This window comes from Buteo buteo, chromosome 5 (assembly GCF_964188355.1).
Source record: "Buteo buteo chromosome 5, bButBut1.hap1.1, whole genome shotgun sequence".
NCBI lineage: Eukaryota > Metazoa > Chordata > Aves > Accipitriformes > Accipitridae > Buteo > Buteo buteo.
The window spans coordinates 43,396,324-43,410,497 of NC_134175.1; the positions used below are offsets into that span (position 1 = coordinate 43,396,324).

At 48.1% G+C, this 14,174-nt stretch overlaps 1 protein-coding gene across 3 annotated transcripts in view; it reads right to left on the reverse strand.

Moving 5' to 3' along the window:
• OSBPL11 (oxysterol binding protein like 11) overlaps positions 1-3,327 on the reverse strand; it is a 44,661-nt gene extending 41,334 nt beyond the window's left edge. Inside the window, exon 1 of one of the 3 annotated variants that reach the window (XM_075028836.1) lies at positions 2,967-3,327. In XM_075028836.1, the coding sequence (XP_074884937.1) occupies positions 2,967-3,115 (149 nt within the window). In that variant the 5' untranslated portion in view covers positions 3,116-3,327. Of the gene's footprint in view, positions 1-1,885; positions 2,034-2,597; positions 2,624-2,966 lie in introns of those variants that run through there. The other 2 variants (XM_075028837.1, XM_075028838.1) reach the window with 2 other exon arrangements.
• Between the last annotated feature and the right edge of the window lie 10,847 nt (positions 3,328-14,174).

The following is a 14,174-nucleotide window of genomic DNA, read 5'->3' on the forward strand; positions in this document are numbered from 1 at the left end:
AAAATAGGAATAAAGAGTTCAGCGTGCAGCACGGCCTCTCAGGCTCTCTTCATCTACTTAATTGCAAGCTAACATTCACACTACTCTTGACCCCAGTCAGGAAAATGCAGCAGAGAGTTGGTTGCTCTCAGACGCACTCTGACCCTGATCATATATTCACACGTAAACAAGATCATTTCCTGTCAGATGCTTACAAGAGCAGTTGCTCAAGAACTCTTAACTTCTATTAAGTACCAAAAAAGTATCTTCTTGCTCCCTGAAGAAACTGAGCCCTTACAAATTTCAAAGGAAGCACTGCTGTACTGTCTGTCTAAACTCACCATCCACAGGCTACAAGCAGAAAGTCAGCAAAGAGGTTCAGCTGTATCTCTGCGTCATCAAAGTGTCTGGCAGCCTCTGGTTGTCTCCTCCACTATGATAACTGTTTGCTCTAACTCTATCACAGCTATTTAAAAAGCTCCCTATTATGCCCCTATAAAAACATAAAGTTAGACCTTCTGTTTCACTTTTTATTTTCTAGACATGCACTTTACCCCAAGGATGTGTGACTTTCCACCTCTTTGAGAGATTCAGTTTTCATTATTTCAGGTTCCAGCAGTGCTGGAGATATTTTGTTTTTCCATTGTTAAAATTCCCCATTTGGAGCATTGAAATATCAAGTACCTCTTGTTCCATCTGTCTGACAATAACTATGCTACAGCTGTTTTGACAAGATGCTTCACCAAATACAGAGCTATACTTCTGCACCAGATGCAGTCTATGCTGAGCGAGTACTTCAGGACCCTACTTCTGCCCAGCTGCCCAACCACACAATAGTCACACTCTGTGCTATAAAAGTTGAAGACCAAAATTTCCACCAGAAGCTCCCAGCAAATCTTTTTTGAAACCTTTTTTGATGTTTTAGACACTGATTTATTACTACAGGGGTCCTTCTCTCGTCAAATTCATTTTAGAATAAAAGTAATCTGCAAAGTGAAAACTAAGCTACAGCATCCCATCCAGGAGAACTTCCTAGGGAGGCAGGGGTCAAAGGTGATATTTTGTCCGTAATTACAGAGACAAACATAGAAGTAAATAATTGATTCCCAACAGAGCAAAGATTAACAGTGAGCACCTCAAGTGTCCACGATAATACAATTAGTACATTACACTTGTACCAATGATCTAGAAAGAAAAAAGAAGAAAAAAAAAGAAAGAATAATTTGCACTAGAGTTTTAAAGCAAATTAAACCAGATATTGATAGCTGCAAGGAATAATGTGGACAGTTCCCAGTTACAGCTGTCAAGCCACCCAACTGGCTAGCCACTACACTGAGAGAAGCAGCAAAACAGTTGGATGGATAATTTTAAAAAGTGAAATTTCACTGCATAGCACTGACCTGTGACCGCCACCTCAAAACATACTATAACAAACAGGGGTTCAGGGAAATCAGGCATCTCACCGCTTCCACTGCCTCCGATTCCACATAAAAATATAAAGTCCTTCAATTTTGATCACATAAACTAACTCCTGTACTTCATGTGTGAAACATGTGGACAGTAAATGTTTGATCACAGTAATAGCAATTTTCATTAGAAAATTCAGAGTTGCACTTAAATCCGTAGTTGAAAAAAAAGTTTAGAAGCAGATAAGACAACCAATAACTGAATCTGACAAGAAGCTTTCCCTATTTAACAGCCTGAAATATTGGCCCTGAAATCACCACTTTTCTCTCTGGCACCAGTCACCAGAAAAGTACATTACTTATGACCCAGATTCCCAGTGATGACCGAGCTGTTCGCTCCCTATTAAAATCATCAGGCACTCAGTGCCTGCACAGCCTGGGTGCTCATTTTTCTAAGCCATCTGATGGCCCTCCATCCCGCGCGGCGCACACAGATGTACCACACTCTGGTTTTGCTGTCTCCGCACGCAGGAAACTGAAAGCCAGTCCATCTGGGCTGGCAGATGACGGCTCTGGAGAGTCTCCATTTGAAGGAGAAGTGTGCAAACTTCGCATAACAGCAGTATTTTCAACAGCAACACAGCAGAACTCCAGTCAAGGATGAGAGACCTAAAAGCAGAGATTCGGAAATCTCTCAAGCAATGCCTTAGAGGGCTCACTATCAGCGTGTGAGTGGAAACTCTCTCAACCAGAAAGCACGCCAGAAAAAAGTACATGAAAACCCCCAAATCCCTCAAACGCACAAGCAAGTCATCCAAAGGAAGTATTTTAGTTTGAATCCATTTCAAACTAATGCCACGCGCTCAGCTTCTCCTGCTTTCTCTGCTCTCTTGTGCTGTATTTGCTGTATCTGAGTAATCACCCCGATTTATGCTAAGCGCAGCCGTTCTTAAAATAAGTCAGATAAGAGAGAAACTCCGTGCATACTCTGAGTTTCGCCATCAGCAGCAAATAGAGAGCATGAATAAAATAAAAAAAAAATTGCCATTAAGTTCTTAAAGAAGCCACACGGAGCTAAAATTTGGCACAAAGTTTCGCTTTTTGGAAAGGCTGGAAAGCGACGGAGCGCCTTCAGCAACTTTAAACCGGTCTGCGCTTTCTGCGAGGCAAAAAAAACCCCAAGAACCGAGAGGAAGGAGCAAAGGCACAAACCCCGGCAGCATCCGCAGCCCGGACGCGGGGCTTTGTGCTAACACACAGGCACACGAAAAACCGGAGCCGGCTGACAGCCCGCCCGCCCCGCCGCGACGAGAGGGCACGGGAAGGGGAGAGCGAGCGGCGGGGGCCGGCGGAGATCGTGTCCGTGTCCGTGTCCCCCCGGTAGCCCGCGGCGGCTCTGCCTGCCCAGGGCGTCTCAAGCCGGGGCAGCCGCGCCCGCGGCCCACGCCCGGGGCAGGAAGGGGGTGGGCAGCCCTGCGAAGCCGGGCCACGGGCGCTTCCAGCCGGGCTCCGCAGCCGCGGCGGCTCCCGGGCCCGCAGCCCCTCACCTCACCTCGGCCCGCCCCGGCCCGCCGCGCCCACCTGTACTGCCAGCCCTTGGCGCCGCGGCCGCCGCCGCTCTTTCCGCCGCTCTGTCCCGCCGCCGGCGGCGGCGGCTGCTGCTGCTGCTGCTCCGGCTTGCCCTCGCCCTCCGGCCCCTTCATGGCGGCCGCGGGGTCGGCGCACTGCATGGCGCCGCGGCTCCCCGCCCCCTCAGGGGCGCCCCCCGGCCCAGGGCGGGCCGCCTTGCCGGGGAGGGAGGGAGCCCGCCCCAGCGGCCCGCCGGCCCCGCTCAGGCCGCGCCGGGGCCCGGCCGCGCCCGCCCCATGCGGGCCGCGATGGCGGCGGTTGCCGGCACCCCCGCGCCCCGCTCGGCTGGGCTCGGCTCCCCGCACGGCCGCGGCGGGCTGGGGAAACCCGCCCTCCCGCTCCCTCACCCCGCCGCCCGGCCCGGCCGCCTCTTCCGGGTCAGCGCCGCCGCCATCTTTAGCGCGGGCAGAGGAGCCCGGGCGAGGCCGCGGGCCGCCGCTACCGCGCTTAAAGCCGCAGCGAACCTTCGAAAGGGTCGTAAACGCGTGGCTACGAGCGTTCTCCCCCTCCGCCCACCCCCCCGAAGAAAGGGGGAGGACTGAGGAGAGCGAGGGATCCGAGCCGTGTCCCACACAGGTTGTTGGGGCAGGGACACGAAAGCCCTCCGCTGGGATCTTGCAGAGTCTTGTCGGAGCGAGCTGTGAAACTGGGCCCAGTTCGGCAGTTCGTTCACCAAGCAAAGCCACCCCACGTCCTGGCCTCGAGAGGACGTACGTTTTCCCTCCTATTTTTCCTCCCATTACTCCATGTGGGCAACGGCTGAGCAGGTTTTTTTTCCTTCACGGAATGGCAGCAGGGCTAACTGGGAGAAACTGGTTTGGTGGTGTGTCATCCTGCAGGGCAGGCGTGGTGTTTGGACAACCAAAACTTAATGGACTGCAGCTGTGTTATTTCTTAAAATCGGGGCAGAGGAGCCTCGACAGTTCCGTGATGATTAATCCATGATGACGATTAATCAATCAACTGATGAAGAAGAGGAGGGCAGAATCAGACACGGCTATGGTTAGCAATGTTGCGGTTCCGCTTCGCATCTCAACCAAACGCCCTCCTCCACTCTCCAGCTCTTCTATTATACGCCTATAATATTGTAATCAACCGTTATACAAAAGATGCTAAAAGTTCCCTATGTGAGAATCTACATAGAAGCAAAAATGTGAAGGAGAACATATTTCAGAAGAATAGTTTATTTACCCAGACCACACACACACCCCCCCCCGCTAGCAGCTTTGTTCCCCATGAAGGCTGCCCCAGCTTTCGCATCGCCTACCAGCACGTTCCCACTTCCCCAGTGACGTTCAAAATGTCTTTGCCTTTGGCCATCAAATGAGGATAGCACGTTATGAGCATCATGTCTTTAAAATATATTTATAAGCTTTAATCTGGCTCTAAATTAGCACATCCCTCCTTGCCAAGCGCACACGCACGTAATCTCAGCTAACAGACCCCAAGTGCCTGCTGCACCTACACCTATAATCTCTCTTACAGAGACATACTACATTACCACTGCACAGGCATAAAATCCCCCACTTCTGCCTTTTTAGAAGCATGCTCATCACTGCAGGGGAAAAAAAGGGCTTTTTCAGCTGCATTTTTCTCCTGTGGAACCACAAGAGAACAGATCAGCAGTCACGTTGTCCATTGAAGAACATTTTGGCCAGAACTGGTCTCCTCTTGCCCTCTAAATACATTCCTCCTCTGCCGATCACTTAACACTTTAATTGAAAATATAATATAATTGCATGACATCATAATGCATGCCAACACCACTGAAATTTTCCAGGGAAAATTTGAAGCAAAAGCAGCTCAGGCAAGAATTCCACTTGTGTGTTTTATTTCCCCCGTGCTTGAGGACAACCAGTCCCGACAGAGACATAGCTTCACCTGGGCTAGACCTTTTGTAACCATCACAGGTGGTTGGTAGGATGTTCCTCCACCTAGAACTTCTCCAACGCCCAAGACAGGCCAGTGATCCTTAGTGCATGTTTCTGCGGCCCCTCAGCATCTAGTCCCTGAGCACGGGGCGGTAAACTCAGATTTGCTTCCCCCATGCATTTGCTTTTTTTCTCTTAAAAAAAAAAAAGGTGTTGCACCCGCAGTACCAGAGGCTGTCATAAGATGGCATTGAGAAAATGCTTAATAGCACAGAAAGGCTAGCAGCTTAACCATTTGTTACGGATTTACAGTTCAAGCTGCCTTTTATCTTTAGTTTACAGTTGCCACTAATTATAACTTGTTCACTGCTCTCAGTCTCCTTCCCCGGTTATAATTTAGTGGCTCAAAATGACCAAAACCCCAACCTGGGCCTTGCAAGCACGGCTGAGGGTGAGCACCGAGATCCCACAGCAGTGCCCTACCTGCAGCCTGCCTGAGCCATGCCTCTTGCTGTGATTTCTAGATCCAGAGGAAGAAATGAGGAAGAGCTGCAGATCTGGAGGAGGAAAGCGTGAATGGGATAACATACATTTATTCATTTTTGTCACATCGAATCCTTGTAGGCCTGATTATGGCTACAAGCTGAAGTGGATCGTATTTTATTATAACTCGTGTTTAAGTAGATTTGCCAAATTTGGCATAATTTGTTATTCTGTTAATCTTAGGAAACTGCCCAGGATCTGATCAAAACCATGCACCACTCTTGGTGATTTCTTCCAAAGCTTATAGTCTGCATCTCTTCAGATCAGTATCATTTCTTTAGAGCAGCAAGATCTATCCATATTCAAACAGTAAAGCTCTAAAATCCAGCATATTTTTCATCACCTGTGTGCCTAAAAAAAAAAATTTTTTTTTTTTTAAGAGAAATGATGATACAAGTTTCCTACCACTGCCTTGTCGGTCAGACAGGATTTTTTTTTCCTGACTTAATATGTGTTTTTGGAAGAGGCCGAGTTTAACGTAGTTTTAAATATCTGTCCTCCTGTGGCAGCTGGTCCATGGAAGATAAGGAATTACTGCTCCTCTCTGCTAAGGGAACTACATCCTCTACAGGCATGCGGAGGAATGACATCAACCCTGGGAAAGGAAAGCCAGAAGTGCAGCCTGCCTTTGTCACACGAGGAGTGCCATTTTTCATAACCATTGCTGAACTGGGGGAGCAGCTGGCTAATGAGAAAATGACCAGAAAAGTAACGTTGCTGATAGCGCTTCACATCTGCATTTGTTAGTTGTACAATCAGTGTTTCTTAGGGTTACATTCTTTCTCAAGGCAACTGATAAGTGAGTTTATTAATAGTCTGGGAAACATTTAATGTTTTCTGGGCTGTTCTAGATAGTGAACATGAACTAACTTCCTATTCTTACCGAGAATAAAAGATACCTGCCTACTAAAACTGTACATGCTGTGACACAAGAACAAGAAAGGAAATTTGGTTAAAAGAACAGCCTTTCTCCTTCAACATGCTGACCGCACAGCTGTACTCTCCTGACTGTAGGTGAAAATAGCCAGTAAGGTCAGGTAACTGTAATACAAATTATTTCAGCCTCCAGAGGATTTTACACTGTAGTGATCATTAGACAGAACGCCTTGATTTTGGAGCTTTACAGGTATCACTGACTTACTGGGTCTGTGGCTTTGCTGTAATGTAACATGCACAAGAAACACTGCTCTGTTTGACATGCAGGATCTCTGGTGCTTGCTTTTAATGGTTATTCATCAGTCAGTCCTTCTGTAGTCTTAATGAGTCAAAAGCTTTTTTCATTTGGGCTTTTCAGTCACTGTCAGTTGTCTCCTAACGTCCTTGCTCCTCTCTATCAGTCCCTGCGCATCGTATTCTGCCGTAATGCAGGTCCAGCTGAAAGCACCAGACTCACAGATGGCAGCAGCTCATGTTGCCTACAAAGTTTCCTTCCCAGTCCACAACCCATTCGCACCCTTTACACTCACATTTGGCACCATTTCCCGTTGCACTCGGTGTGACTTTGCATTGAATCATGCTCCGGGATGCAGCGTTACATCACCCCAACACGAACCAGACGTGGAAATGTAAATTGGGCAGCAGCAAAGGCTCGGTCTGGCTGGAAGCCGGGAGTGTAATCCCAGTAGCTTCCCCTTTGTGAGGCACCCTCTGAGGAAAGGACCGTGCCCTGGGAGCTCAGGGAAGAACAGCACTGAAGGACTTTGCATCTGCCTCTGGAGCAGCTTCTTTGGAGTTGCTGCTTGTGTATGGCTATTTTTCTTTAATGCTTCTGTGTGGACAGAGGCTTGCCACAGCCTGGAGCTGTCATCCTCATCATGCAGCCACGGGGCTGCAAAAGTAGCAGAAGCGATGCTGCTCTGCAGTCATCACACGAGAGCAAAGACCATGGCAGCCCCATCCCTCTCCACACCAGCATATTGCGATGAGCACACTCACGTTGCCTTTTATCTTTTAGACCTCGAGACACTACGGTTCTGCCCACCACCCAGCCCCACCACCTGGGAACAGTTAAAGCACTGACACCCAGTCTTGGCAGGGACCTCCAAGTCCTCACACAGACTAAAGCTTGTCCTAGAGAGGCAGCTGACCAGCAGCAACAGGAGATAACCATGTTATGACCAGAGTTTGAGACATTTCCGTAGCCACAGCACCAACCAGCACTTTGTCTCAATCCCTTTGCCTGCCCTCGCGTAGCTGCCCAGCACACATGGTTTTAATCTGGCAGTCTGCTGGAGCTGCTGCTGACAGCTGGATGTGCGTCCCGGGTCTTCGCCGAGAGCCACCCCTCTGCTTGCTCAAGTCACACAGGGACACCTCCTTGCCCTTTTCTCTCCAACTCGTGGGCAGGCAGAGACCTCAGGGTATTGCCTCACCGCCCGCTGTGGCAGAGTGCAAGCTGTTCTAGCACAAAGGACGATGGCTGGAGCCCGTCACCTCTGTCTGGTCCTTCTGCACGGTGGGAGGACTCGCCTTCTGCCTTGCCTCAACAGCCCCTGGGTGACTCTGCTCCCTGACCTCTAGGGGATCTTTTCTGCCATGTTACTCGCTCCAACAGAGAGTGAAACAGAAGCTTCCTCCAGACAGCCCCCTACTCAAGCCCTTTGTGTGGGGAATTCAAAAACACACGTTTGTCTGCCTAGGGCCTGACTTCTTCCCTAAATGTAGCCACATGTGAGTCTGTCACTGAGGCGTCAGCCCTGTAGGGCTGTGGGACCACCCAACAGGTTCTCTGCGTGGGGAAAGTGAGCAGGTACCGAAGGAGCGGGGCTGGGTCACCTCCCGAGCACATAGGGACTTGCTGCAGGGAGAGCAGAGGAGGCCTAGGAAAGCGCATCCCCTTACCACCCGCCTGGGTCCGGCGTGTGCTCAGCAGACACGAGGGGAGCACGTGCTGTGGTTGTGGTTGAAGGGCTTCCCGGCTTTTTCGTCTGTCTCATGGCCATCTCCAGCCTTTCTCTAAAGACTTTTTCTGCCCTACCCTATGGCACAACATGGCATTGCTGCCTTCAGCTGTTCTGCAGCTCACCGTTAGGAGACCTTTCCTCCATGATTCTCAGTTTCCTGAAGAGCTAATGTGTTTTTATTAATGTCTGGACTAACCTTAACAGCTGCTGCATGAATTCAGTTCTTCAGTCACTAGACCCTTCTCCTAGAAGCTTTTCTGCACTATGCTTTACTCCTACACACTTTTTCTGCATGGTTTCTATGGCAACATGAGTATTTCTCCATCTGCTGTAGATCCCCATTATCATGTTTAGCCGTTTGTTATCTCAGTCAATTGCCATTTCCAGGTGTATCATGATAGCAAGATCAGTCTGGAAGCCAAGCCAAAGCTTGGTAATTTTTGCAGACAAACCTGTCCTTCATAATTTGACTGCTATGTTTCTGTATAAACTCTGCTTGTGGGATACTGATACTGAGCTATTCTCATTACCAGATCTCCTGCTTGTATCTGCACACTCTAACCAAGTCTGCATCCACTTCATAATTTCCAAATGACATCCTTCCTTCTCATTGCAGCCTGTACTGCCTACAGAGTAGGTATATTTGGATTCTGCAAAGTCTTTGTAGGTCTGTTGCCTGAGGTTTGACATCTATTTTATGGAAAATTAACTCTAAGTTACCAGTAATGTTTTTTCTTTCAGCAAATGCATTTTTCAGTTCTGCTGTAGTCCTCCTGAAAACCTTCTCTGTTGGATTACAGAAAGCCCTAAAGAGTGCAGATGGTTTACAACTGGCCTCTCAGTCTGTTCTGCTTGAATTCCTTAAATTACTTGGAATTACGTAGATTTCTATAGGGCTAAAATCCAGTCTCATTTTCTGGCTTTTTGGAGAACTAATTTAAGTGTGAAAAAAAAGTTCTTCCTGTATAATCCGATCAGAACCTGCAGCAAAGAACTCAACTAAATAACATGAGTAAGAACTTCACTGTTGATTTGTTTTCTAGATCCCATGAGTCAGTAAAAGCAGACTGCAAGAAATCCATGTGGAAGCTGTAAAGCTGTAAGTAATTTGGACTGTCAGCTCTTAGGGACATAAACTGACACTATTTATTTGTACCTAATGTCCTGGAAGAGGTGCTTTGAGATATTACATGCTACCTCAGTATAAATGGTTATTATTTACTACCTATAATTAAAAGTATTTAAGCATACAATAATTTAGTGTTCATATATATACATTTAGAACCATGCAAATCTTCCATTTAGAATATAATTCAGGGAAAGCTTATGTGCAAAAATCTTCCAGTGGAAAATGAAGAGGCCCATGACACATGAGTAATTTTGATGCTAATGCCGTCATCCACCAGGCTGTCTAGCGTAAGGTCAGGGTCAGGTGTGGTGCTTACAGTTTGGGTAGAATTGAAGTAGTAGGTTTTTAATGGTCTGCAGACCTCGGCCAGGGGAAGGTTCCTGTCGACACTCACAACAGGCGGGCTTCCCTCACACACCCAGGCTGAACTTGGAAACCCTTGTTCTGAACTCCAGACCTACCCCAACCTTAACTCTACCCATGGCTCCACAGGTGATAAAACTAAGTGTTTGAGCCCTGCTGACATCAGCACAGGAGGTTTGGCAAAAAAAAAAGCTTGATTTTCAGCTCCTCTTTCCCTAAACTCTGAAGCCTGCATTCCTAGAGATGCTGAGGAGCGATGCTGTCTGGCCACCACCCCAGCGAGTGCAAAATTCATATTCTGCTTTGCTTTCAAGTAGTCACAAGACAGAAGAGGCTCCCTGAATCTTACTTCTCTCCAAAGAGATCAGCCAAAATAAGGCAGAATATTTCCCATAGCTCCATATGCCTACACAGGATGTGGACTGTGATGCAGACAGTGCAGGACATCTTAGGAATACGTAGAAAACCTAGTGAAAAAACGAGAAGGGAGTGATATCCAGAGAAAACTATCCTTCGAACATCCAAAATTAAAGGTACAGCTCAAAATAAAAAAAAAAATATCAGACCTGCACAGGGAAGGAAAAGAAGAATAAAAGGGTTTTAGCTGCATGATTACAAAGGAAACAAAGGAAAGTATCACCAACAATAACAGCAGGGCAGATACATAAAAGCTAAAGGAATATATTGCTTCAGTTTCCATAAGGAAGAAAATGTAACCCCAGAGAGCAAGGGCAGCACACTTAATGGGCTAAAGGGCACGGATATGGAAATTACTGCATGCAACAGCCACAGAACTCAAGAGCTCTTTACCCTTCTCTTCTGAAGACTGAATAATCTCCATCACTGAGATCTGTAGGCTTTTTAGAGCAAATGTTAGCCATGAGTAACAAAAGGCATGGAGGGAAGCAGAAAATGGGTTAAAGTGCAAGCTAGGCATGTTATATGTAGACTAACCCAGTATCTTTCTTTAATAAGATAATTGCATTTGCAGACAAAGGAAAACTAATAAATCTTATCAACCTGGACTTTGGTAAAGCATTTGATTTCGTATTACCTAGATAATTATTAGTTAAATTCGAGAAGATGAGGATTAACGTAAACACTATAAAATGCCGAAGGAATAGTACTGGGGGTGAAAACTGATGAGGCTGATAGCAAAATTATAGGACTGGAGGAATCAGTCTTCCTGAATAATTTAATTAGTTAGCTTGGTGCAAAAAATGACGAGTGGGGTAATGAAATTTGCTATTGACAAAGTTGGGAGACATTTTCAATAGAGAAGAAATCCTACAGGAAGAATTATATGATTGTTATGCCCTAGCAACAGACATGGGATGAAATGTAACAGCATAAAATGCAGGGACATGCACTGGGAGATTGATAAAATTTCTGCTGTAAATTAAAATTTATCCTCTATGAACAACAGAAAAGGAAGAGCCACGTGCCTGATGTAGTTATTAAAAAGGTAAATGCATTCTTACATGTAGAAAGCCATGTATTTCCAGGAACAATAAGTAAATATATGCAAGGCACCAGGTAAAATTCTGCTGAGATTTTAAGGGATTATTCGGGTTATTGGTGTTCAGCAAGCCTGAATTCATGCTGGAACAGGTACAGAGAAGTGCCATCCGGATAATCATAGGAAAAGAAAAGAGGAGGTAAGAGAGCATGTCTTGCTGAGCTTGGCAAAATGAATGGTGAGAAGGGATCTGATTCCTCTCTGTAAATATATTTGGGGTTTAAGGCAGGCAGAAGGGGGAAATAAGCACCAGTGGCAAGAATCACTCTACATTTATACACAGTGCTTGTGCTAGAGCAGATGGGCATAAGTTGGGTATGAAATGGGGAGAAGGGCTCCCACCGTGAGAGGAGTAACTGTCTCAAACAGCTTCTCAGTCGGAGAAGAGGGGGCAAAACACCTGACCCATTTTAAGGTGGAGCATGATAATGCTGTGAGCTGGCAGCAAGAACTGGGCAGCGTGTCCTTCCAGCCCAGGTCTGGCTCGCCCGGGGAAGGAGAACAGAGGACTGGCCCTACCCCATACTCACCTGGTTTACCCTACGCACCCAATAGTATAGGGTTCCCAAACATCACCAAGCAGTGGCCAAGGAAGCAAAGCACGCAATGGCTATATCTATACCATAGGGCAGAGCATGCTGCCCCTTACCTTGCCCATAAATCCCTCTCTAGAGAGCACCCAGCCCCAGTTCTCCTCCCTGCCCATCCCCTGCCTGGTGCCTGCCAAGTTTGGCATTTCTCAGTCACATTTTTCGGGGCGTTCAAAGACTGCATTGCCACCACAGAAAGAGCCACACCTGGCTTAGAAAAAAACGCCCGTTGGCTGCCCTGGCTTTGCAGCACTGACAGTGAGGTTTTTCTGTTTGCAGCAGAGGAAAACCAGCCGGCTGTGTAATCTCCAGCTGCTGACAGGTGCATGACCCATTAGGTGCAGAAGATCAGGTGAGCTTGGGTGGGGGTGGCCTTGAGAGGGTTGTCTTCATCCTCCCTATTAAGCAGACTGAGCTTTTATGTCTGTTATGTGCTAACGACTCACACTTGAGAGGTAGTGCTCCTGGGCTTATGTGAAAAACAAACGCTGTGCCTTTGTGGGAAAGAACAGATCCTTCTCCTTGCCTGATAAAACAACAGCCATCAGCATCTGCCGGTGTGTGCTCTCTGGCTCCAGGGCTCTGGAACCTGGCAAAGGACCCATTTCTTGGGGCCATTCTGCGTCCCCACACAACACTGCCACTGAGATAGCTTTGACATCTAAACCTGCCATGTAAAAGTGCCTGCAGACTGCCTGGAACAGTCCTTTGTGCGTGAACGCTCTCCTACCCATCTCCACGGAGCAGCGACTGCACAGATCCAGAGGACAGTTCAGCAGCAGCACAAGTTATCTTCTTCCACAGCCAATTAGTGTCACAGATGTATAAGCTAATGCATGCACTCACAGTCCCAGGCTGCCCTCTCTGCTCTTCGCAAGTGCTGCTGTATCCATCTGCCCGCTCATCCCCTGCCAGTCTCACCCCTGCCAGCTTCTGTGCACCGACCAAATGGTCAGTGCAACCTAAATGGGGAGGGCACCTAAATCCGTCCATCCAGAGGCTGCCAAACTGATACAGTTGCCCTTTGTAATTAAAAGCTGCCGCATTAATTTAGATGAACCCGTTACAGTTTGCAATACTTATGGGCTATATAGACTAGGGACATCTTCTGTTGCATACATTAGTTGCAGAAGCCAGTGCTTCAGTGAGCGTGCCCTCCCCTTGGGGCCGGGGACTCACCAGGACAGAAGAGCTTGCAACAAGCAGAGAAGTCTCGGGGGCTGACCAGGGCAAGGAGGATGATGGCTCCTCCTCACCTCCCCAGTAGATCTTCATGGAGGTGGGGAATAAGCAAAAGGGAGAAGAGAGCTATACAGAGGCACAGAGGAGCTATACAGCCAGGGAAAGAGCAAATCACGGTGAACAAGCAGGAGACTGGAGGAAGTGTACCTGGAACTGGAGAAAGGCTCCTGTGCCTCGGCTGTTCTCCAACTGTGCACGTGGGTTATGCCTCTTCTTGCAGAGCTCCCCATCAGGCTTCACACGTGCCCAGGGTCCCAGCTACACTTTCCTTTTCAGGAACCTGCCATCTTCTCGAGGTACTGTTTTGCAGAATTTTGCCCTAGTTTTTTTATTATGTCCCCAAACACGTGAGAGGACGCACCAAATAGCTGAGCCGACGAAGCTGAGAGCAGGCGAGCTGAACATATGTGTACCTCCAAAAACACCCACCGGCTTCTGAAACGCTGGCAGCCAGCCTCCTTCTATGAACCACGGGGTCAGGCCTCCTCGTCACACGGAGCCAGAAACCCACTGAGCCAAGCTCCGGTGCGAGGGCAGCAGACGCGGTCCCCGGCGGGGAAAGGAGCCTGGGCACGGCAGGATGAGGGGAAGCAGGAGGGCGAGCTCAGGGAAGGTAGCACATGCAGCTCTTTGGCTCAAAAACGAGAGAGAAGGCTGCTTTGAAAAGGAGACAGGGCGTAGCGGAGGGCTGGGAGGTAAAATGTGGTAATTTGTAGGGTGTTATGCATGACTAGACCACGTAGGGGAAAAGGAACCACACTCCATTTTGTCCTTCTTTGCAGATAACTTTTACTTGATGTCCCGTATTAAGAACTGTGCCGGAGTCCATGATTTATCAGCTGAATTGGGCTCTGCAGTCGCGCTCATAACCTTTCCCTGGCGTGCTCCTCACCTATCGGAACAATTTAAGCCCTTACACGTCTGTCTGGCGGGACCTCAGGATGTTTCCCACCGCCCCTAAGGGCCCAGCTTGTATCCCCCAAAAACTCCACCACCTTAC